Genomic DNA, 26,592 nt, shown 5'->3' on the forward strand with positions numbered 1-26,592 from the left:
CGTCGCAATAAATGCAACAGTTCCAGCAAAGTGCTCAACCCTGCTAGAAAGTTACCAAAATAGTTGAGGAGTCCCAGGAACGAAAACAGCTTCATCACATTCTGTGGTCTGGGTGCATTCTTGATGGCCTCTGTCTTGGAGTCCGTGGGTCGGATGCCGTCCGCCGCAATTTTTCTCCCCAAAAATTCGACCTCTGGCGCCAGGAAAACACACTTGGAGCATTTCAGCCTGAGTCCCACTCTGTCCAGTCGCTTTAGAACCTCTTCCAAGTTGTGCAAGTGTTCGGTGGTGTTGCGACCAGTGATCAGGATGTCATCTTGAAACACCACGGTGCGTGGAACCGACTTCAGCAGACTCTCCATGTTCCTCTGGAAGATGGCCGCAGCTGAGCAAATCTCAAAAGGGCATCTGTGGTATATGAACAGTCCTTTGTGCGTGTTGATGCACGTCAATTTTTTCAAAGGTTCAGCCAGCTCCGGTGTCATGTAAGCAGAGGTTAGATCCAGCTTGGTGAACGACTTCCCTCCTGCTAACGTTGCGAACAGGTCATCCGCTTTGGGTAGTGGATACTGGTCCTTTAACAAGACTCGGTTGAAGTCTGTCCAGCTCGATCTCGACTTTCTCTTGCATCATATATGGAACTGCTCGGGCCTTGTGATGAACGGGCCGGGCCGTGCATCAGGGACTAGATGGATCTGCACTTTGGCACCTGTAAAGTTGCTGATGCCTGGCTCGAATAACAACGGGAATTTGTTTAGCACCTGGACGCACGAGGCGTCATCCACCGAAGATAGTGCTTTGATGTCGTCCCAGTTCCATCGGCTCTTTCTTAGCCAGCTTCTGCCGAACAGCGTTGGCCATCACCCGGTACAATCCATAGTGGTAGATCATGAACAGTTCCATCGTACGATACCTTCACTGCCGCACTGCCAGTGACTGGTATGAGCTCTTTGGTGTAAATGTGCAACTTTGTGTGAATCGGGTTTAGTTTTGGCCTTTGTGCCTTGTTGCCCCACTGTTTCTCAAAAGCCTTCTGGCTCATAATTGACTGACTCGCCCCCATATCCAATTCCATGGAAACTAGAATGCCGTTTAATTTGACTTTCAACATTTACGGAGGGCTTTTGGTGGTGAAGGTGTGTACCCCATACACTTCTTCTTCAGCCTCGGGTTGAGTTGCCTCTCTCACTCGTTCAGCGTGATCCACGTGGATCAGTCATCTTCTGATGACTATGCCACGTGGTGAGTCGCAGCATGTCTGCGCATTCACTGGAGGTGCCCATTGCTCCACAGCCCTTGCACACGTAGAGCTTGAATCAACATTGATGGACCTGATGATTACCCCCACAGCGCCAACATGGTGTTAATGCATTCGCATTCAAGCACCACAGTGGACTCTGAGTCATCCGTGGTCTGGCCTCTGCAGGCGTGTAGGCCCTGCCATCTACAGTTCTGCCTGCTGAAGGTGTTATTTTATGCCGATGAGCTTCGAAGCTGCAAAGATATCTGTTTAGTATTATTGTTCGTGGACATGAAAGCTGGCCTATCGTGATGGCCTTGCTCAGGTCTGGGGATTCGGCAGACAGCAGCTTGCGAAGAATGACCTCGTGGCCGATTCCAAGCATGAAAATGTCCCGCAACATTTCCTCCAAAAATCCAGCAATTTCGCACGGTCCCGCAAGGCGTCTTAGGTCGGCGACATAGCTCGCCACGTTCTGGCCCTCGGAGCGATGATGCATCTAAAAGCGATACCTGGTCATTAAGATGCTCTCCTTCGGCTTGAGGTGTTCCCGAACCAGCATGCACAACTCTACATATGTCTTGTCCATTGGTTTCATCGGTGCTAGCAGATTTTTGACGAGTCCATATGTCGTGGTCCCACAAACGGTGAGGAGAATCGCCCTGCGCTTCACCGCGGTATCTTCCGTATCCAACTCGTTGATCACGAAGTACTGGTCAAGATGCTCAACGAAGGCTTGCCAATCATCACTCTCAACAAAACTCTCAAGAATACTAACGGCAGCCATAACCGCGTGAAAGTTCGTGATCTGTTACTCGTCGCCAATTGTTATGTTCAGAATAATTCCACAAGACTGTATACTGTCAGCTCAAACTGTTGTGACCTTGGTCTCTTTGAAGTAACTCCAGAGTGAGGTTGCAGCATGGTAGACTGCCTTTTACACCTGCTTGCACGGGGTGTGCAGGTGACCCTTGGGTCTCCAACAGGTGCGTACCCTGGTGGCAAGTCTTACACACTATAAAGTTTACATACATAACAGGAATGTAGTCAGCTCTCTTGGAATACAGAGCCTCAGTAACCTCCCTTATATAACAGTGGACAACAAACAGGAGATGTTGCAAATATCTCCATCTGCAGCCTGGAAGGACCCGATGCATAAAAGTTCTTCGCCACAGTAACCTTCACAGCCACTGGCAATGCAGTCCTCACCCTGCTCTGCAGATGGCAGATTTCAGTGAGGACGTCCTTACTGAAGTGCAGACTCTCTCACACTGTTCCGTGCTGAGGTTCAGGTAGGAGAGTTGCTCCCTGTATAACTGGACGGATATGGTCTCCTGCTGAGTGCCCTTCTCCCCCTCTTCCTCCTTCTCCCTCATCCAGCAGCTTGTCCTGCTCTGCGTGCCCTTTGTTATTCTTCAAGTCATGCTGTATTCCAAGTGGAATGCCTAATACTCGACCCATGTCTGTCAGCAAATGGTTTGTGCAGAAGCTTTGAAGTGAGGGAAATTCCTTTAGCACCTGCCACACCACTCCCTGTAGACTGTCGTAATGTTAACAAACTCTAGAAAGCACCAAACACTTATAATCAGAGCAACAACCAATAGAAATCAATGAGCAACTAACCTGAAAGTTGGTGATGATCCCTTTAAATAGCGCTAGTGTGGGGTCCTTCCTGCTGTTAAACACGTGTTTAGTTGTGCGAGCATTGAACTGCAAAATGACAGCACGGGCATCAAATTAGTGCTGTACTCTATTTTGCCTACACTGCATAGTTCCGGTGGACACTCACTGTCTGCATACTAATGCCGCCACCAATACGCTGAGCTATTTTGAAGCCAAAACAGCACTCGTAGCGCCAAAAAATCGGATCCTAAGGAGCCGAATTTTGTGCCCTATAATTTCTCGCTACATTTTTATTTTATCTAATTATATAATACTCCATACAAGTTACATGGAATGCACACAGAAAAATAATTACTCCACCCAAACCATATTGTATATAAATCCTTCATATACTTTACATATACATAAATACATTTTAATATGTTACTTTATAGATTTTTGTTAATTTTTTTTAACTCCCATTGCCATGATTAATAAATTTGTAGTTATCTAAATATCTTTTAATATACAATTTCAGATTACTTTTCAACTCAGTTAATATGAATTTCTAAATCATTTCTCTCCATCATTAACTGTATTTTATTTATTTTAATTGTACCTGATATTCCCTTTATTTCCCAACACACCAGGACAATAATACATTTCAATCTATTTTGCAAGACTCCAGCAGATTTTGCATTCTGCCACTGCATATTCACTTAGCAGTCCTTTTACAAATGGGGATGGAATGGCATGATATACGTGTATTTAAGGTGTTACACCTCTCTAACTGGCCACTTACACGGTGGTGGGATTGAGGGTGGAGGTGTTTCCCCTAGGGCACCAGAGGTCTGCTTCTCCTGACCCCACCCCCTGATTCCAATGAACTTTGGACTTCACTAAGATGTATACTTTAAGGCCTCACTACTCACACCAGCCCAGCATTGAGTCAGCTAGCCGAATACAGATTGTGCAGTCTGAGCACATGCTGAATATTCAACGAGGTAGGATGGATTAGTCCTTTTTAATCAGCTTGACATCAGGAATATATTTCTGTAGTTCCAGCAGATTCAGCTCAGCTGTTAGCTAAGATTATTTGAAGAAAAACTAGAGGACATTATAACAGAGATGGTGTGTGTGTTTGTTTTAGTGTGAGTGAGAGAGAGAAAAAGAAATGTCCATGCTCTGATTATACTCCCACTGCAGCTTTTGTTTTATGTATTATGTACTTCTGAAGTGCAGTTACTTGAGAGATAGGCTAGTGCCCCAGAGGGCCTGAGTGCTGCGCTGTCAGTGGCTGCTGCGAACTTCAGTGAGGGTTTAGCAGTGCCGCTGACAGTTTGCAATCCCAGGGCGATATCATCCAGAGTGCAAGGTAAGTGCTAAAATTTCACTTTTTCAACTTTAATTTATTTGTTGCAGTAATGGGGAAGTGTGGGTGAGGTTTATTGAATTTTTCAACAATATTTTATTTTTCATCTTTAGGCACTAGGATGCCACAAATTGAGTAAGCCTCCTGCGCTATCGCTCTGTTAGCGCCCAAAGAAGAGTTTGGACTGCATCTCTTAGTGCTTCATTCTCCTTTTGGGGCGATACAACTGAATATTCCACTTTGAGGCGGTAGACATCGCCCGGCGCTATAGGGAGCCGCGTCAAAATAGGCAAATTTCTAGCCCTTACCTCATGCTAATATTAATTCATTTTCCATAAAGTTTTGAATTTTGATGCAAACTGAAAGTCTCATTATCTTACTCGTGTTTTGCTGAAAATGAAACCTTTCTAATTGCTGCTATTTGTGAGCCAGAGGGAGAGAGAAAGAGTCACAGATAAAAGGCACACAGACAAAATGTTTTCCCCAACCTAATGAAATTTCCTTCCAAAAAGCAAGCTGAATTTTGTAAACAAACAAAACCCCTTTGAGGGAAATGGAGGGGCGGTGGGTGCGGGGAACAGGTCGATGGTATGAGTGAGGGGGTATATGAATTTTTGCTACCCATCCTGGAATGGAATGATTGGATATAGATGGAGATTTAAGGGAGAATTGAATGTCAGTGATGTAGTGGGGTTGGAGTTATAGTGGGTGAGCAGGTAGTTCAAAAGGGAAGAAGTAGGCATAAACATAGACATAGAAACTTAGAAAATAGGCGCAGAAGCAGACTATTCTGCCCTTCAAGCCTGTACCACCATTCAATATGATCATGGCTGATCATGTAACTTCAGTACCCCATTCCTTCCTTCTCTCCATACCTACTGATCCCTTTAGCCGTAAGGGCCACATCGAACTATCTTTTGAATATATCCAACGAACTGGACTCAACAACTTTCTGTGGTAGAGAATTCCATAGGTTCACAATTCTCTGGGTGAAAATGTTTCTCCACATCTCGGTCCTAGATGGCTTACCCCTTATCCTTAGACTGTGACCCCTGGTTTTGGACTTCCCCAACATTGGGAACATTCTTCCTGCATCGAACCTGTCCAATCCCGTCAGAATTGTATATGCTTCGATGAGAGCCCCTCTCATTCTTCTAAATTCCAGTGAATAAAAGCATAGTCGATCCAGTCTTTCTTCATATGTCAGTCCTGCTATCCTGGGAATCAGTCTGGTGGTCCTTCGCTGCACTCCCTCAATAGCAAGAATGTCCTTCCTCAGATTAGGAGACCAAAACTGCACAATACTCAAGGTGTGTGGTCTCACCAAGACCCTGTACAACTGCAGTAAGAGCTCCTATACTCAAATCCTCGAGCTATGAAGGCCAACATGCCATTTGCTTTCTTCACCACCTGCTGTACCTGCATGCCCACCTTCAATGACTGATGTACCATGACACCCAGGTCTCGTTGCACCTCTCCTTTTAATAATCCATCACCATTCAAATAATAATCTGCCTTCTTGTTTTTGCCACCAAAATGAATAACCTCACATTTATCCACATTATACTGCATCTGCCATGCATTTGCCCACTCACCTAATCTGTCCAAGTCACCCTGCAGCCTTTTAGCATCCTCCTCAAAGCTCACACTGTCAGCCAACTTAGTGTCACCTGCAAACTTGGAGATATTACATTCAATTCCTTTGCCTAAATCATTAATATATATTGTAAGTAGCTGGGGTTCCAGCACTGAACCTTGCGGTATCCCACTAGTCACTGACTGCCATTCTAAAATGGACTCGTTTATTCCAACTCTTTGCTTCTTGTCTGCCAACCAGTTCTCTATCCACAGCAATACATTACCCCCAATACCATGTGCCTTAATTTTGCACACTAATCTCTTGTGTGGGACCTTGTCAAAAGCCTTTTGAAAGTCCAAATACACCACGTCCACTGGTTCTCCCTTTTCCACTCTATTAGTTACATCCTCAAAAAAAACTAGAAGATTTGTCAAGCATGATTTCCCTTTCATAAATCCATGCTGACTTGGAATGATCCTGTCACTGCTTTCCAAATGCGCTGCTATTCCATCTTTAATAATTGATTCCAACATTTTCCCCACTACCGATGTCAGGCTAACCGGTCTATAATTCCATATTTTCTCTTTCCCTCCTTTTTTAAAAAGTGGGTTTACATTAGCTACCCTCCAATCCACAGGAACTGATCCAGAGTCCATGGAATGTTGGACAATGACCACCAATGCATGTACTATTTCTAGGGCCATTTCCTTAAGTACTCTGGAATGCAGACAATCAGGCCCTGGGGATTTATCAGCCTGCAATCCCAATTTCCCTAACACCATTTCCTGACGAATAAGGATTTCCCTCAGTTCCCCCTTCTCGCTAGACCCTTGGTCCCCTAGTATTTTCTGGAAGTTATTCATGTCTTCCTTAGTGAAGACAGAACCAAAGTATTTGTTCAATTGGTCTGCCATTTCCTTGTTCCCCATTATGAATTCACCTGATTCTGACTGCAAGGGACTGACATTAGTCTTCACTAATCTTTTTCTCTTCACATATCTATAGAAGCTTTTGCAGTCAGTTTTTATGTTTGCTGCAAGCTTACTCTCATACTCTATTTTCTCCCTCCTAATTAAACCTTTAGTCCTTCTCTGCTGAATTCTAAATTTCTCCAAGTCCTCAGGTTTGCTGCTTTTTCAGGCCAATTAATATGCCTCTTCCTTGGATTTAACACTCTCCCTAATTTCCCTTGTTAGCCACGGTTCATCCACCTTCCCCGTTTTATTTTTATGCCAGACAGGGATATACAATTGTTGTAGTTCATCCATGTGATCTTTAAATGTTTGCCATTGCCTATCTACCATCAACCCTTTAAGTATCATTCGGCAGCCTATCCTAGCCAATTCACATCTCATACCATTCTCATACGATGCTGAGAATGACATAAGTGGCACGTGTAGTGGGTTGGTCTTACCGCATGAGAAGGATCCACAGCTAGCTAGGGAATGGAAGACCAGCAGGAAGAATAGTACAAAGAAGGTAGTGCAGGGGTCCCATCTGGTCATCCCCCTGCAAAACAGATACACTGTTTTGAGTGCTGTTGAGGGAGATGACTCATTAGGGGAGAGCAACAGCAACCAAGTTCATGGCACCATGGCTGGCTCTGTTGTACAGGAGGGCATAAAAAAGAGTGGGAGAGCGATAGTGATAGGGGATTCAATCATAAGGGGAATAGATAGGTGTTTCTGCGGCCGCAATCGAGACTCCAGGATGGTATGTTGCCTCCCTGGTGCAAGGGTCAAGGATGTCTCCGAGCAAGTGCAGGACATTCTGAAAAGGGAGGAGAACAGCCAGTTGTCGTGGTGCACATTGGTACCAATGACATAGGTAAAAAAAGGGATAAAATCCTACGAGCCGAATTTAAGGAGCTAGGAGTTAAATTAAAAAGTAGGACCTCAAAAGTAGTAATATCGGGATTGCTACCAGTGCCACGTGCTTGTCAGAGTAGGAATCGCAGGATAGCACAGATGAATACGTGGCTTGAAAGATAGGCAAGAAGGGAAAGGAGGTGGGGTAGCTCTGTTAATAAAGGTTGATATCAGGGCAGTTTTGAGGGATGATATTGGCTCCAATGAACAAAATGTTGAATCATTGTGGGTGGAGATTAGAGATAGTAAGGGGAAAAAGTCACTGGTCGGCGTAGTTTATAGGCCCCCAAATAATAACTTCATGGTGGGGCGGGCAATAATCAAGGGAATAATGGAGGCATGTGAAAAAGGAACGGCAGTAGTTATGGGGGATTTTAACCTACATATCGATTGGTCAAATCAAATCGCAGGGGGTAGCCTGGAGGAGGAATTCATAGAATGCATACGGGATTGTTTCTTAGAACAGTATGTAACAGAGCCTACAAGGGAGCAAGCCATTTTGGATCTGGTCCTGTGTAACGAGACAGGAAAAATAAACGATCTCCTCGTAAAAGATCCTCTCGGAATGAGTGATCACAATATGGTTGAATTTGTAATACAGATTGAGGATGAGGAAGTTGTGTCAGAAACGAGCGTACTATGCTTAAACAAAGGGGACTACAGTGGGATGAGGGCAGAGTTGGCTAAAGTAGACTGGAAACAAGGACTAAACGGTGGCACAATTGAGGAACAGTGGAGGACTTTTAAGGAGCTCTTTCATAATACGCAACAAAAATATATTCCAGTGAAAAAGAAAGGCGGCAAGAGAAGAGATAACCAGCCGTGGATAACCAAGGAAATAAAGGAAAGTATCAAATCAAAGACCAATGCGTGTAAGGAAGCCAAGGTTAGTGGGAAACTAGAGGATTAGGAAAATTTTAAACAACAGCAAAGAATGACTAAAAAAGCAATAAAGAAAGGGAAGATAGATTACGAAGGTAAACTTGCGCAAAACATAAAAACAGAGAGTAAAAGTTTTACAGATATATAAAACGGAAAAGAGTGACTAAAGTAAATGTTGGTCCCTTAGAAGATGAAAAGGGGGATTTAATAATGGGAAATGTGGAAATGGCTGAGACCTTAAACAATTATTTTGCTTCGGTCTTCACAGTGGAAGACACAAAAACCATGCCAAAAATTGCTGGTCATAGGAACGTGGGAAGGGAGGACCTTGAGATGATCACTATCACTAGGCAGGTAGTGCTGGACAGACTAATGGGACTGAAGGTAGACAAGTCCCCTGGTCCTGATAAAATGCATCCCAGGGTATTAAAAGAGATGGCGGGAGCTATAGCAGATGCATTTGTTATAATCTACCAAAATTGTCTGGACTCTGGGGATGTACCAGCGGATTGGAGAGCAGCTAATGTAACGCCTCTGTTTAAAAAAGGGGGCAGGCAAAAGGCAGGTAACTTATAGACCGGTTAGTTTGACATCTGTAGTGGGGAAAATGCTTGAAACTATCATTAAGGAAGAAATAGCGGGACATCTGGATAGGAATAGTGCAATCAACCAGACGCAGCATGAATTCATGAAAGGGAAATCATGTTTAACTAACTTACTGGAATTCTTTGAGGATATAACGAGCATGGTGGATAGAGGTGTACCGATGGATGTGGTGTATTTAGATTTCCAAAAGGCATTCGATAAGGTGCCACACAAAAGGTTACTGCAGAAGATAAAGGTACGCGGAGTCAGAGGAAATGTGTTAGCATGGATAGAGAATTGGCTGGCGAACAGAAAGCAGAGAGTCGGGATAAATGGGTCCTTTTCCGGTTGGAAATCAGTGGTTAGTGGTGTGCCACAGGGATCGGTACTGGGACCACAACTGTTTACAATATACATAGATGACCTGGAAGAGGGGACAGAGTGTAGTGCAACAAAATTTGCAGATGACACTAAGATTCGTGGGAAAGCGGGTTGTGCAGAGGACACAGAGAGGCTGCAAGGAGATTTGGATAGGTTAAGCGAATGGGCTAAGGTTTGGCAGATGGAATACAATGTCGGAAAGTGTGAGGTCATCCACTTTGGGAAAAAAAACAGTAAAAGGGAATATTATTTGAATGGGGAGAAATTACAACATGCTGCGGTGCAGAGGGACCTGGGGGTCCTTGTGCATGAATCCCAAAAGGTTAGTTTGCAGGTGCAGCAGGTAATCAGGAAGGCAAATGGAATGTTGGCCTTCATTGCGAAAGGGATGGAGTACAAAAGCAGGGAGGTCCTGCTGCAACTGTATAAGGTATTGGTAAGGCCGCACCTGGAGTACTGCGAGCAGTTTTGTTCACCTTACTTAAGGAAGAATATAGTAGCTTTGGAAGGGGTACAGAGACGATTCACTAGGCTGATTCCAGAAATGAGGGGGTTACCTTATGATGATAGATTGAGTAGACTGGGTCTTTACTCCTTGGAGTTCAGAAGGATGAGGGGTGATCTTATAGAAACATTTAAAATCATGAAAGGGATAGACAAGATAGAGGCAGAGAGGTTGTTTCCATTGGTGGGGGAGACTAGAACTAGGGGGCACAGCCTCAAAATACGGAGGAGCCAATTTAAAACTGAGTTGAGAAAGAATTTCTTCTCCCAGAGGGTTGTGAATCTGTGGAATTCTCTGCCCAAGGAAGCAGTTGAGGCTGGCTCATTGAATGTTTTCAAGTCAAAGATAGATAGATTTTTAAGCAATAAGGAAATTAAGGGTTACGGGGAGAGGGCGGGTAAGTGGAGCTGAGTCCACGACCAGATCAGCCATGATCTTATTGAATGGCGGAGCAGGCTCGAGGGGCTAGATGGCCTACTCCTGTTTCTAATTCTTATGTTCTTATGTTCTTATGAAGTTACCTTTCTTTAAGTTCAGAATTCTAGTCTCTGAATTAACTGTGTCACTCTCCATCTTAATGAAGAATTCTACTATATTATGGTCACTCTTCCCCAAGGGGCCTCGCACGACAAGATTGCTAATTAATCCTCTCTCATTACACAAGACTCAGTCTAGGATGGCCTGCTCTCTCGTTGGTTCTCGCCATATTGGTCTAGAAAACCATCCCTTATACACGCCAGGAAATCCTTCTCCACAGTATTGCTACCAGTTTGGTTAGCCCAATCTAGATGTAGTTTAAAGTCACCCATGATAACTGCTGTACCTTTATTGCACGCATCCCTAATTTCCTGTTTGATGCCAGCCCCAAGCTCACTACTACTGTTTGGTGGTCTGTACACAACTCACACTAACGTTTTCTGCCCTTTGGAGTTTCGCAGCCCTCCACATATAGGCCCCAAGTTTCCACACGCGGCAAAACAGGCGCCCCTCCGAGCTGGGCGCCCGTTTTTCGCGCTGAAAACGGCGCCTGAAAAAAAACGCGCTATTTTCGAGTGCTTTGCAGCTCGATGTCAGCTTGGCGCGGCGCCCAGGGGGCGGAGCCTACCACTCGCGCCGATTTTGTAAGTAGGAGGGGGCGGGTATCATTTAAATGAGTTTTTTTCGTGCCGGCAACCCTGCGCATGCATGTTGGAGCGTTCGCGCACGCGCAGTGTGAAGGAAACATTGGCACTCGGCCATTTTTGTCGTTCTTTGTCGCTGTTCAATTTTTAACATTTTTTAATAAAACCACATTACCCTTCCATGATCAGCACTGAGGCTTCTTGCAGCAGTGAGAAGGCTGCAGGAAGCCTCAGAAGTTGAGGCAGCCGTTTCCCGACGGGCCTGACCGACGGCAGGGGGGCCTCCCCCCCCCCTGCCGTCGGGAATGGCTGCCTCAACTTCTGAAGCTTCCTGCAGCCTTCTCACTGCCTCCCCCCCACTGCCTCCCCCCCGCTGCCGTCGGGAACGGCTGCCTCAACTTCTGAAGCTTCCTGCAGCCTTCTCCCTGCCTCCCCCCCGCTGCCGTCAGTCGGGCCCTCACTGCCTCCCCCCCCCCCCCTGCCGTCGGGAACGGCTGCCTCAACTTGTGAGGCTTCTTGCAGCCTTCTCCCTGCCTGAAGCACTTTCACACAGGTAGGAACATGGTTTATTTAATCTTTTCTTTGCTTATAAATTTTTATTCAGGTTGGAATTATTTGTATAATATTTGTATAAGTATAACTAAGGATTTATTATAGAATTTAATGACTTCCCTTCACCCCCCCCCCCCACCCCGACCTCGTTTCGGATGCCTAATGTGTAACCTGCGCCTGATTTTTTTAATGTGTAGACAAGGTTTTTTCAGGCCTACAAAAATCTTCACTTGCTCCATTCTAAGTTCGTTTGGAGTACATTTTCACTGTGGAAACTTTCAAATCAGGCGTCAGTGGCCAGACACGCCCCCTTTTGAAAAAAAAATTCTGTTCCAAAGTGAAACTGTTGCACCTGACTAGAACTGCAGAAAACTTAAATGTGGAGAATTGCGATTTCTAAGATACTCCGTTCTCCACCAGTTGCTCCTAAAAATCAGGAGCAAATCATGTGGAAACTTGGGGCCATAGATTCCACATAATCCAAGGGAACTGATTAGGAGTAGGATTGGAAGTGAATGAGTGGTGAAGAAGGGATGGTGGGAAGGTGAAGGGATTGAGGACATTATAGGTGCAAGAAGGTGGGAGAAGCATAAATGATGGGTGGGAATAGGAAACGCCCACAACTCCCAGTACAAAATACAGCATTCAGCCATCGGAAATATCAATACTGATAATAACACATGACAAATTTCTACTTCCTGTATGAGACTTCTAATAATATTATTGATAAGTTATGATCTTATACCTTTATGTTTATATTCAGTTTCTGCAGCCTTGAAAAGAGATATTGTCTTCCTAATCGATGGCTCTCCTGGAATGGGGAGATCATTTATTCAAGTCCGTGAATTTCTTACTAAAGTAATTCAGGAGCTCGATATTGGACCTGACAAAGATCAAGTTGCTGTGGTACAATACAGTTCTGGCCCAAGACTTGAATTTGGCCTCAATAGTTATTCAACTAAAACTGACGTATTGAATGCAGTAAACAAGCTGAGACTGAAAACAGGAAGACCCCTCAACACTGGTGCTGCACTGGATTATGTCACAAACAATGTCTTCAGTTCACCTGCTGGGAGCAGAAAAGATACTGGAGCTTCTCAAATCCTGGTGCTCATCACTGCCGGGAAATCCAGAGATGATGTTGGACAGGCAGCAGATGCAGTGAAACAGGCTGGTATAGTGCCCATTGCTATCGGAGCCAAGAGTGCAGACATATCAGAGCTACAACAGATTGTATCTAATCCAGATTCTGTTTTGAAACTGAGCGACTTCCAGGAATTGCAAACTATCCAACAAGTGCTGATATCTAAAGTTAGAGCAGTGTTTGTGATTGAAGAACCAGTTCTTCCCACTGCAGAACAAACTGTTCTCACTGAAGGTAAAAGTATTGATAATCTATGATTGCTTTGGTTTACTCAATTTAGGTAAGAAATCATGAAATGAAAGAAAGAAAGATATTGTAAGAAGAGGGAGCTAACGAAGACTGAGGTGGTACAATCTGTACATTTTTCCACCATGTTTCTTAATTGACTGAATTCTAAATTCACCATAAGAAATCCCCCTACTCTGATAGGTTAGATCGGTCCAGTGATCCCATTAATGCATACAAAACCCTTATGCTCCTGGGTTACATTTGCGTCTACGAAGACCCCAGTTAATTTGAGTCTTTGCCGTTGGCTTTAAGCTCAAAATGTTGACCCAGAAATTGCGATCGGAGGCTTCCCGTGGGTGGATGCCTTTGACCTGAAAAATTTCTACGCATCTACCAGGTAGTCCCGGAGGTTCATAGACTTGTGGTCCTGGCCCTCTACGTGAAGGCCATCATAGACGCACATGTATCCCAGGAGCATAAGGATTTCGTATGCATCACTGCGATCACGTGGGCCGACCTATCCTATCATAGTAGGGATCCCCATTCGTACTTATGCTAATTCTGTATATATGAAACCACCATAAGTATGAATGGGAATAGCCCAAAAAACACAGAAACACTGAAAATAACTTTAAAAAAATCCCATCACATATTTCAAATTAGTAAGTGGAATTAATGAATTATTTAAAACTAAAATTTAATTTTTTGGAACATAAATTTACATATTTTAATTTTAACAGGTTTTAAATGTTTAAATAATTTTTAAAAATATTTTTCTGTATTTAAAGTATTACGCTAATAAAACCAGGCCTTACAGTCGTAAGAATTTGAAGGACATTTGCTGGGCAGGAGTTGGGCAAATACTTTCGGATGCGGTGGATGTTTTGACAGATCACAAGTGCCGGGTTAAGTCGCATGCGCTTCGCATACCAAAACCGGAATTTGCAGGATCCCCATGGGCGCGAGCGTACCTCGTAGGAGTGGCACTGGTTTGAGGAAGTTATATTTTGTGCATTTGTAGAAAAGTTTCTCATATTCAGCTTGGTTTTACCTCATTGTTCAATGCTGTGGTTCTGAGAATGTCCATGAGGATATTATGTGTACAAGACACCTGCGGCCACAGGAGAAGTCGCAGTCATCGTTTCTATAGTTTGTAGATGTTGCTTAGGTCTATCGGAACTTCAGGCGCCTTTTCTTTGCCGCTTATGGATTTGGTTTAGTGCAAGTCTCCGTTGAAGACCCGAGAAACACAGAGACCATTGTTGTGTATGGGGAAAGAGTCAGACTGAACACTGTGAGCTCAAAGTAAAGTGTGACCTTAGTCTTTTATTGCAGGTCTGCAGAGTGCCTCTCCAACTTGTGAAGCCTCCTTCAATACCTATGCTCCCAAGGGATTATGGGATCCCTTGGGACTAAGGGGATGAGCCCTCTGGTGGCTGTACAGAGTAAATACAAGTTCACATAGATAACAACACTCCCCCCTCAAAGTCAATAGTGTAACTATTTACAATATGAGTCGATCTGGGGCCTGGTTGATCGTCTCAGTGTGAAAGCTGGTATTGTTTAATAATTTGTTGGGCCTTCACTGAGCTGCTGTGCAGCTGGCCTTGCTGGGCTGCCTGGTGTGTTGGGCCCTGCTGGGCTGCTGTGGATGATGGGTTCTACTTCGTGGTCAAACATGGTGTCGGTTGCCACTGGTGTGTATGTTGGGGGTTCAAAAAAAGTAGGGTCCGAGGTGGGTTGCTCAGGATAGTCCGTGAATCTGAGTTTGATTTGGTCCAAGTGTTCCCGGTGAATGAGTGCATTTGAAAGTTTGACCCGAAACACCCTGCTCCCCTCCTTGGCCATGACAGTGCCGGGAAGCCACTTGGGACCTTGTCCATAACTTAATACAAATACAGGATCATTGATTTCAATCTCGCGTGACACATTTGTGCTATCATGATATGCACTTTGTTGAAGCTGCCTGCTCTCTACCTGTTCATGTAGATCAGGGTGAACTAACGAGTGCTCTTTTAATGAGCAGTTCAACAGGTGGGAATGAGTAGGTGGGGTCTCGTGCGGTAGCTAAGCAGGACTCATGATAGGCGAGTCTGCAGTGAGCCTTCAGTTACCCTCTTCAAGCCCTGCTTGATACTTTGCACTGCTCTCTCTGCCTGAACTCGGCACTTGTAAAACATCACTCACCAGGACATCGGGTAAGCCGTGTGTGGCAAACACGGCCCGCAGGCTTTCAGTAGTGTCAGCGGACGTGCTAGCCAACATTATCTCACATTCAATCCACTTGGAGTACGCGTCTACAACCACAAGGAACATTTTACCCAAGAACGGGCCTGCATAGCCGACATGTACCCTAGACCATGGTTTGGACGGCCAAGACCATAAACTTAGTGGCATCTCCCTGGGGACATTGCTTAACTGCGAGCATGTATTACATCTGCGAATGCAGGACTCTAAGTCCGCATCGATACCGGGCCACCACATGTGGGATTTGGCTATCGCTTTCATCATTAAGATGCCTGGGTGGGTACTGTGGAGGTCATTGATGAAGGTGTCTCTGCCCTTCTTGGGGATCACTACTCGATTGCCCCACAGAAGGCAGTCTGCCTGTATAGACATTTCATCTTTGCGCCGCTGGACCGATTTTATTTCTTCCTGCATTTCCACTGGGACACTGGACCAGTTCCTGTGAAGCACACAGGTTTTGACTAGAGATAATAAGGGGTCCTGGCTTGTCCAGGTTTTGATTTGCCGGGCAGTGACGGGTGATTGCTCACTCTCAAATGCTTCCATAACTAATGCTAGATTTGCGGGCTGCGCCATTTCCATCTCCGTGATGGGCAATGGCAGCCAACTGAGAGCGTCGGCGCAGTTTTCTGTGCCTGGCCTGTGGCAGATGGCGCAGTTGTATGCAGACAACGTGAGCGCCCATCTCTGGATGTGGGCCGATGCATTGGTATTTATCCCTTTACTCTCAGATAACAGGGATATAAGTGGCTTATGGTCAGTTTCCAATTTGAATTTTAGCCCAAACAGGTATTGATGCATTTTCTTTACCCCATAGACACACGCTAACGCTTCTTTTTCAATCCTGCTGTAGGCTCTCTCAGCCTTAGACAGACTTCTGGATACATAAGCAACTGGTTGCAGTTTCCCGAAATCATTAGCTGGTTGCAATACACACCCAACGCCATATGATGACGCATCACATGCTAGTACCAAACGCTTACATGGATCATACAACACAAGCAATTTGTTTGAGCATAACAATTTTCTCGCTTTTACAAAGGCATTTTCCTGGCTTTTGCCCCAAACCCATTCGCCCCCTTTTCGTAGTAAGACATGTAGTGGTTCTAGCAGGGTGCTGAGACCCGGTAAGAAGTTACCAAAGTAGTTCAAGAGCCCCAGAAACGACCGCAGCTCCATCATATTCTGTGGCCTCGGTGCGTTCTCGATTGCCTCCGTCTTCGTGTTGGTGGGCCTGATGCCGTCCGCCGCAATCCTCTTTCCCAAGAACTCCATTTCGAGCGTTTTAATCTGAGCCCCACGCGGTTGAGTTGACTAAGAACCTTCTCCAGATTCTGCAGGTGCTCGACTGTGTTCCGACCTGTGACCAAGGTGCCGTCCTGGAAGACCACGGTGTGCGGGACCGACTTCAGTAAACTTTCCATGTTTCTCTGGAATATCACCACCGCTGATTGGATTCCAAACGGGCATCTTTTACAAAAAAAAAGATCTTTATGTGTGTTGATGCAGATGCGGGCCTTCAATGATTCCTCCAGTTCCTGCGTCATGTTGACTGAAGTCAGATTCAGCTTCGTGAATGTCTTTCCTCCCGCCAGCATTGCAAAGAGGTCGTTGGCCTTTGGTAGTGGGTATTGGTCCTGCAGGGAGAAACGATTGATAGTTACTTTGTAATCGCCACAGATTCTGACGGTGCCATCTCCCTTTGAGGACTGGGACAATAGGACTGGCCCAGTCACTGAACTCAATTGGTGAAATGACGCCCTCTCTTTGCAGTCAGTCTAGCTCGATCTCTACCCTTTCTCTCATCATGTACGGTACTGCTCTCATCTTATGATGGATGGGTCGCGCCCCCAGAATTAGGTGGATCTGCACTTTTGCTCCTTGTAATTTCCCGATGCCTGGTTCAAAAAGCGAAGGAAATTTGTTTAAGACCTGGGCACACGAAGTGTCGTTAGCGGGCGATAGCGCTCAGATGTCATCCCAGTTCCAGCGTATCTTTCCCAGCCAGCTCCTGCCGAGCAGCGTGGGACCATCGCCTGGTACCACCCAGAGTGGTAGCTTGTGCACTGCTCCATCGTAGGAGACCTTTACGGTAGCACTGCCGATTATAGGAACCAGTTCTTTCGAGTAAGTTCTTAGTTTCGTGCGAACTGGAGTTAAGACTGGATTTGAGGCCTTGTTGCACCACAATCTTTCGAAAGTCTTTATGCCCATGATGGACTGGCTCTCGCCTGTGTCCAGCTCCATTGACACCGGGAATCCATTTAGTTCAACATTCAGCATTATCGGGGGACAATTCGTGGTGAATGTGTGCACCCCATGTAGCTCTGCTTCCTCTATCTGAGGCTCCGGTTCATCGTGATCCTCCATGAATCTGTCCTCCTCTGCATCATGGTGGTTAGCAGGTTTAACAGGCTTAGCAGCCCCCCTCACACTCGTTGGAGGTGTCCCATTGTTCCACAGCACTTGCAAACTACTCTTTGAATCGGCATGAATGGAAACGATGATCACCCCCGCAGCGCCAACAAGGTGTTAATGGCCTTGCATTCATCACCCTTGATGGTGGACTCTGAGTCACCTGCGCATGTGCAGCTGCAGTTATGTATGACCTGCCCTGTACGTTACGATTCGAAAACAATGTTACTTTGTTCACAGTACTTGTAGCAGCCTTTGTGTGCTGAGAGATTTGCTTCATATTATCACTGGTGGCAATGAATGCCTTGGCTATCGCTATGGCCTTATTCAAGGTTGGGGTCTCTACAGTCAAAAGTTTGCAAAGTATGTTTTCGTGGCCAATGCCAAGTACGAAAAAGTCTCTGAGCATGTGCTCCAAATATCCTTCAAATTCGCAATGTCTTGCAAGGCGTCTTAGCTCGGCGACATAACCCGCCACTTCCTGGCCTTCAGACCTTTTGTAGGTGTAGAACCGATACCTCGCCGTCAGAACGATTTCCTTCGGGTTCAAATGCTCTCGGACCAGTGTGCACAAATCGTCGTACGATTTCTCCGGATATTTCACTCGAGTGAGCAGACTCTTCATGAGGCCATACGTTGGTGCCCCACAGACGATGAGGAGGATTGCCCTTCGTTTGACAGCGCTCTCTTCCCCATCTAGCTCATTCGCCACGAAGTATTGGTCGAGTCGCTCCACAAAAGTTTCCCAATCATCTCCCTCCGAAAATTTCTCCAGGATGCCCACTGTTCTCTGCATCTTTGGGTTCGCTATCTGTATCTCATCGCCAGTTGTTGAGTATGGGGAAAGAGTCAGACTGAACACTGTGAGCTCAAAGTAAAGTGTGAGCTTAGTCTTTTATTGCAGGTCTCCAGAATGCCTCTCCAACCTGTGAAGCCTCCTTAAATACCTGTGCTCCCAAGGGATTATGGGATGAGCCCTCTGGTGGCTGTACAGAGTAAATACAAGTCCACATGTATAACCATATCAATGATTGTCTCCATTTGTTGCAGAATTTGGATATTTTGTAAAAAAAAAACAATTACACTGACTCCTGCCATTGAGAGCAGATTTACCAGGTGTTATGTAATTTCGAGGGATTTTGTATGACCAGATGTATAATTTTTTTTCCAGTTCTACCAAAAGAAATGAGCGAGAGAGACATCGTGTTCTTTATTGATGGATCAGATAATGTTGGAAACACAAATTTACCTTTTGTCCGTGACTTTATCATAAGAATAATTCAGAACTTGGACATTGGACGTGACAAGGTGCGAGTAGGTCTGGCACAGTACAGTGATGATACAGAAGCTGAGTTCTATCTAAACACTTATTCATCAGAAGCTGAACTTCTGTCTCATGTCAGGAGCCTCAGCCTGAGAGGTGGGACAACAGTCAACACTGGCTCAGCGCTGGACTTTGCCATTAAATACTATTTTACTAGTGCTGCAGGAAGTCGAATAAAGGAAGATGTTCCTCAGTTTTTGGTGCTTGTTACTGCTGCAAGGTCCAGCGATGATGTAGAAGCACCAGCAGATGCATTGAAGCGAGCTGCTGTCATGACCTTCGCTGTAGGAGCCGTGAATGCAGACACTGCACAGTTAGAAGAGATTGCAATTGACCCAAGTTTAATCTTCAGTGTAAAGGAATTCCGCTCTCTGCCAGATACACAGAATCAGATGATAATACCATTGATAACACTGACTGTTCCAACAGTTATTATTGAAGAACCAAGAATAAAAATTGAAGAGCAACCTGTTCCAACTGCAGAAGGTACCTGCATTGTGTTTATTGGTTTTTCAGCTATTGTTGCAATACTAGTAGTGTTAATATATTTATAAACAATTTTCACATACTCAAAAATCCAATGTCTGTCAAAAATACCACACATGACCGGAGATGCAGGAGGAGGGGCTTGAGTGATTTGTTGCCTGACATCATCTCCACCTGCCTCCTACCCTCACTGTCATTCTGGTTTTCTGGATCCACATTCCAGTGCTGCTAGACTCCAGGACCCTCCCTTAAAGCTCACAGATCTTCTTCAACGGCCCATCTCGGGGCATAGGGTCAGATTTTGTAATGTAACCCGCCTGGCAAAGAGTTTCTAAGACAGGAGCACTATTTTGAATCTCAGACACACAGGATAGTGAGCCTGATTGGTAAATTGTGAAATGGGTGCTCACGTTTATTATGCTTTGGCTGTGTGCTCACTGGTCCAATGAACGTTCTTTTGCGTGAACTTCAATTCCACATTTATTTAATTAATCCTCGGGTTATAGGCATCGCTACATTATTTCCTCAAAGTACTCTATTAAATGAGTTAAACATGTCTTGCCTTTTACAAATCTGTGTTGGCTGTCCTTCAGTAACCCAAGAACTGATGGTTCTGCTGCCAAAATCATACTGAGAAATCAGAAGAACCTTCATGTAAATTGAAGGCCGAGATGTCCAAAATTATACATAACATTAAAAGTATAATTTGAGCTCTTCATCTTCCATTTATATAATTATAGGCCTGGAAATTACTATTGGGAATATTCACAAAAGGTAAATTTAAATTGTTTGTTGGACATACCTCTGTTACATGGCCAATAACCCATTTATTTTAAATTGATTAACATCTGTGCTAATAGATTAACTGTTCATCTACTAATATCAACAATACAGGTTTCTAAAGTATAATGAAATGGTCTCAAAAGAACAGTATTGCATTCCAATGAGGGTGTGGTACAGAAAACAGAACAACAGCGAACAGTACTTAAATTTCAAATTGCTGTAATTTTTTTTTTAAACACTCATTTAATATTTCCTCACTATACACCTTGAATCTTTAATCAAGTATTTACATTGTATTTATCTATATTAATTTTATTTTGAATTTCTTCAGCCTTGAAAAGAGATATTGTCTTCCTAATCGATGGCACTCCTGGAATGGGGAGATCATTTCTTCAAGTCCGTGAATTTCTTACTAAAGTAATTCAGGAGCTCGATATTGGACCTGACAAAGATCAAGTTGCTGTGGTACAATACAGTTCTGACCCAAGACTTGAATTTGGCCTCAATCGTCATTCAACTAAAACTGACGTATTGAATGCAGTAAACAAGCTGAGATTGAAAACAGGAAGACCCCTCAACACTGGTGCTGCACTGGACTACGTCACAAACAATGTCTTCAGTCCATCTGCTGGGAGCAGAAAAGATACTGGAGCTTCACAAATCCTGGTGCTCATCACTGCCGGGAAATCCAAAGATGATGTTGGACAGGCAGCAGATGCAGTGAAACAGGCTGGTATAGTGCCCATTGCTATCGGAGCCAAGAGTGCAGACACATCGGAGCTACAACAGATCGTATCTAATCCAGAATCTGTTTTGAAACTGAGCGACTTCCAGGAATTGCAAACTATCCAACAAGCGCTGCTATCTAAAGTTAGAGCAGTATTTGTGATTGAAGAACCAGTTCTTCCCACTGCAGAACAAACTGTTCTCACTGAAGGTAAATGTCTTTGAAAAACTATGATTGATTTAGTTTACTCAATTTATGTAAGAGAACATTAAAGTAAAGAAATTTACCGATATTGTAAGAGGGAGCTAACCACGACTGAGGTTGCACAATCTGTACATTTTTCCACCATGTTTCTTAATTGACTGAATTGTAAATTCACCATATGAAATTCACAATAAGAAATCCCCCTACTCTGATAGGTTAGGTCGGCCCACGTGATCCCATTGATGCACACGAAGCCCTTATGCCCCTGCGATACATTTGCGTCTACGAAGACCTCAGTTAGTATGAGGCTCTGCCGTTGGCTTTAAGCTCAATGTTGGCCCAGAAATTGCGATCGGAGGCTCAGGTGGATACCTCCAACCTGAAAAATTTCTATGAATCTACCTGGTAGTCCTGGAGGTTCATGGACTTGTGGTCCTGGCCCTCTACGTGAAGGCCTTCGTAGGCACACATGTATCCCAGGAGCATAAGGGTTTCGTATGCATCAATGGGATCATGAGGGCGGCCTAACCTATCAGAGTAGGGGATCCCCATTTATACTTATGGTAATAATATACAGAAGACACTTCAAGTCGCTGGACATATATCACCAACGATGTATCCGCAAGTTCCAGCAAATCCACTGGGAGGACAGATGCACCAACATCAGTGTCCTCGCCCAGGCTAACATCCCTAGCATTGAAGCACTAACCACGCTCAATCAGCTTCGCTGGGCAGGCCATTTAGTTCGCATGCCAGACACGAGACTCCCTAAGTACTTGCTCTACACGGAGCTCCTTCATGACAACCGAGCCAAAGGTGGGCAGTGGAAATGCTACAACGACACCCTCAAAGCCTCACCACTGACACCTGGGAGACCCTGGCCGAAGACCACCCTAGATGGAGAAAGAACATCCGGGAGTGCGCAGAGCGCTTCGAATCTCAACGCTGCGAGCGTGAAGAGGTCAGGTGCAGGCAGCGGAAGGAGCGTGCAGTAAACCAGTCCCACCACCCACTTCCCCCGACGAATGTCTGTCCCACCTGTGACAGGGTCTGTGGCTCTCGTGTTGGACTGTTCAGCCACCAAAGAACTCACTTTATTGGTGAATCAAGTCTTCCTCGATTCCGAGGGACTGCCTATGATGATGAATTCTGTATATACAAAACCACCATAAGTATGAATGGGAATTCCCCAAAAAACACAGAATCACTGAAAATAACAAAAAAAATCCCATCACATATTTCAAATTAATAAAAATGGAATTTAATTATTAAAAACAAAAATATAATTTTTTGAAAAATACATTTATATATTTTAAAGAGTCTAATAATAAACTTGCCATATTTAACAGGTTTTAAATGTTTAAATTATTTTTAAAAATATTTTTCTGTACTTTAAAAGTATTATGCTGATAACACGAGGTCTTATGTCTGCTTTCTTCAGTCGAAAGAATTTGAAGGACATTTGCTGGGCAGGAGTTGGGCAAATACTTTCGGATGCGGTGGATGATTTGACAGATCGCCAGTGCCGGGTTAAGTCGCATGCGCTTCGCATACCTAAACCGGAATTTGCAGGGTCCCCATGGGCGCGTGCGTACCTCGTAGGAGTGGCACTGGTTTGAGGAAGTTATACTTTGTGCATTTGAAGAAAAGTTTCTCATATTCAGCTTGGTTTTACCTCATTGTTCAATGCTGTGGTTCTGAGAATGTCCATGAGGATATTATGTGTACAAGACACCTGCGGCCACAGGAGATGTCACAGTCACCTTTTCTATAGTTTGTGGATGTTTCTTAGGTCTACTGGAACTTCAGCCACCTTTTTTTTGCCACTTATGGATTTGGGTTAGTGCAAGTCTCCGTTGGAGGTCCGAGAAACACAGAGAACATATCAATGATTGTCTCCATTTGTTGCAGAATTTAGGATATTTTGTAAAAAAAAACGATTACATTGACTCCTGCCATTGAGAGCAGATTTACCAGGTGTTATGTAATTTCGAGGGATTTTGTATGACCGGATGTGTAATTTTTTTTTCTAGTTCTACCAAAAGAAATGAGCGAGAGAGACATCGTGTTCCTTATTGATGGATCAGATAATGTTGGAAATACAAATTTACCTTTTGTCCGTGACTTTATCATAAGAATAATTCAGAACTTGGACATTGGACGTGACAAGGTGCGAGTAGGTCTGGCACAGTACAGTGATGATACAGAAGCTGAGTTCTATCTAAACACTTATTCATCAGAAGCTGAACTTTTGTCTCATGTCAGGAGCCTCAGCCTGAGAGGTGGGACAACAGTCAACACTGGCTCAGCGCTGGACTTTGCCATTAAATACTATTTTACTAGTGCTGCAGGAAGTCGAATAAAGGAAGATGTTCCTCAGTTTTTGGTGCTTGTTACTGCTGCAAGGTCCAGCGATGATGTAGAAGCACCAGCGGATGCATTGAAGCGAGCTGCTGTCATGACCTTCGCTGTCGGAGCCGTGAATGCAGACACTGCACAGTTAGAAGAGATTGCAATTGACCCAAGTTTAATCTTCAGTGTACAGGAATTCCGCTCTCTGCCAGATACACAGAATCAGATGATAATACCATTGATAACTCTGACTGTCCCAACAGTTAATATTGAAGAACCAACAATAAAAATTGAAGAACAACCTGTTCCAACTGCAGAAGGTATCTGAATTGTGTTTATTGGTTTTTCAGCTATTATTGCAATATTAGTAGTGTTAATATATTTATAAACAATTTTTACATACTCAAAAATCCAGTGCCTGTCAAAAATACCACACAAGACCGGAGATGCAGGAGGAGGGGCTTGAGTGATTTGTTGCCTGACATCATATCCACCTGCCCCCTACCCTCACTGTCATTCTGGATTTCTGATGCTGCTAGATTGCAGGACCCTCACCAATAACTCTCAGATTTTCTTCAACAACCCATGTCGGGGAATAGAGTTAGATTTTATGATGTAGTGATCCTAGTACAGAGCTTTAAAGACAGGAGCACTAATTTGAATCTCAGACACATCGGATAGTGAGACTAATTAGTAAATTGTAAAATGGGTGCACTCATTTTCACTATGCATTGTCTGTCTGCTCAATATTCCACTGAACGCTCCTGTTGCATGAAGGTCAACGTTGGGAGCACCAAATGGCAAGTTCAGTCCGTGTCCCAACTTCCTGCCTTTTGACGCACGCACTGCTAGATGCTCAGCAACCTTTCCTTAGCACATCAACTGACACTTGGAGAAACAAAGGGGCTAAATTGGATAGCCCCCGAAAACAGAGGCGAGGATTGCGATACTCGATTACACCGTGCCCATTCAATGTGATGCACATAGCACACCATCTTCTTCAGATCTTCTTCGACAACCCATCTCGGGACATAGGGTCATATTTTGTGATGTAGCCTGCCTGGCAAAGAGCTTGAAAGACAGGAGCACTAATATGAATCTCAGACACACAGGATAGTGAGCCATGATTAGTAAATTGCGAAAAGGATGCTCACTTTTATTATGCATTGGCTGTGTGCTCAATATTCCAATGAACGTTTTTGTTGCGTGAACTTCAATCTTGTGAGCTCCACATTTATTCAGTTAATCCTTCGGTTATGGATGTCGCTCCATTATTTCCTTAAAGTACTCTATTAAATGTGTTAAAATGTCTTGCCTTTTACAAATCTGTGTTGGCTGTCCTTCAGTAACTCAAGAACTGATGATTCTGCTGCCAAAATTATACTGAGAAATCAGAAGAACCTTCATGTAAATTGAAGGCTGAGATGTCCAAAATTATACATAACATTAAAAGTACAATTTGAGCTCTTCATCTTCCACATAAAATTATAGGCCTGGAAATTACTATTGGGAATATTAGCAAAAGATAAGTTTAAATTGTTTGTAGGACATACCTCTGTTACATGGGCATTAACCCATTTATTTTAAATGGCTTAACATGTGTTAAAGTAGCAAAAAAAGGAATATTATACAAATAGATTAACTGTTCATCCACTAATATCAACAATACAGGTTTCTAACGTATAATGAAATGGTCTCAAAAGAACAGCATTCCATTCCAATGAGGGTGTGGTACAGAAAACAGAGCAACAGCGAACAGTTCTTAAATTTCAAATTTCTGTAATTTTTTTTTAAACAAACACTCGCTTAATATTTCCTCACTATACATCTTGAATCTTTAATCAAGTATTTACATTGTATTTATCTACATTCATTTTATTTTGAATCTCTTCAGCCTTGAAAAGAGATATCGTCTTCCTAATCGATGGCTCTCCTGGAATGGGGAAATCATTTCTTCAAGTCCGTGAATTTCTTACTAAAGTAATTCAGGAGCTCGATATTGGACCTGACAAAGATCAAGTTGCTGTGGTACAATACAGTTCTGACCCGAGACTTGAATTTGGCCTCAATAGTCATTCAACTAAAACTGACATATTGAATGCAGCAAACAAGCTGAGACTGAAAACAGGAAGACCCCTCAACACTGGTGCTGCACTGGACTATGTCACAAAGAACGTCTTCAGTCCATCTGCTGGGAGCAGAAAAGATACTGGAGCTTCACAAACCCTGGTGCTCATCACTGCCGGGAAATCCAGAGATGATGTTGGACAGGCAGCAGATGCAGTGAAACAGGCTGGTATAATGCCCATTGCTATCGGAGCCAAGAGTGCAGACACATCAGAGCTACAACAGATCGTATCTAATCCAGAATCTGTTTTGAAACTGAACGACTTCCAGGAATTGCAAACTATCCAACAAGCGCTGCTATCTAAAGTTAGAACAGTGTTTGTGATTGAAGAACCAGTTCCACCCACTGAAGGTAAAAGTCTTTCACAAATTTAGTTGCACGGGAAGCACAAAACCAGGAGACACAGGTACAAAATAACAGTCCTGAAGTGAGATTAAGATGAGGAAGTTTTTCCCACTCACCCTTACCATCAGAGTTGTGTGTTTTGGGAACAGACCCTAGCAATATTATTTGAGAGTGAGTCACTTCACTCCTTCAAAGCAAACAGGGTATATATCTGTTTGAGAACAGAACTGGTTCTAGGAGTAAAAATAAGAGGCAATTTTCCAGCTATATTTCTGGTGAGGAGCCTTGCAGAGTGGATATTGGAACTTCAGTCATGTGCTGTGCATGAATTTCCAGCTGTTAATTTTAGTAGTTGGAAAATCATGCACAACCTGATCCAAATTGCTTATAATCGCCAAGAAATTGTGGTTCCCCACTGGAAGCACGAAGTCAGAGCAATATGTCTATAGACTCCTGACGATAAATACACTGGTTCTCTACTGCTGGAGCAGGCAGCAGTTGGGGGGGTTATTTTTGCAGATC

The 26,592-nt window shown here is 44.0% G+C and overlaps 1 protein-coding gene across 1 annotated transcript in view; it reads left to right on the forward strand.

Annotated features, from left to right (window-relative positions):
• The window catches only part of col6a3 (collagen, type VI, alpha 3), a 227,734-nt gene that overhangs the window by 40,034 nt on the left and 161,108 nt on the right, over positions 1–26,592 (forward strand). Inside the window, exons 7-11 of the mRNA XM_070873789.1 lie at positions 12,451–13,065; positions 18,893–19,531; positions 20,646–21,251; positions 23,279–23,917; positions 25,492–26,076. Of these exons, the coding sequence (XP_070729890.1) occupies positions 12,451–13,065; positions 18,893–19,531; positions 20,646–21,251; positions 23,279–23,917; positions 25,492–26,076 (3,084 nt within the window). The remainder of the gene's footprint in view (positions 1–12,450; positions 13,066–18,892; positions 19,532–20,645; positions 21,252–23,278; positions 23,918–25,491; positions 26,077–26,592) is intronic.

Source organism: Pristiophorus japonicus, chromosome 3, assembly GCF_044704955.1.
Source record: "Pristiophorus japonicus isolate sPriJap1 chromosome 3, sPriJap1.hap1, whole genome shotgun sequence".
Taxonomy (NCBI): Eukaryota; Metazoa; Chordata; class Chondrichthyes; family Pristiophoridae; genus Pristiophorus; species Pristiophorus japonicus.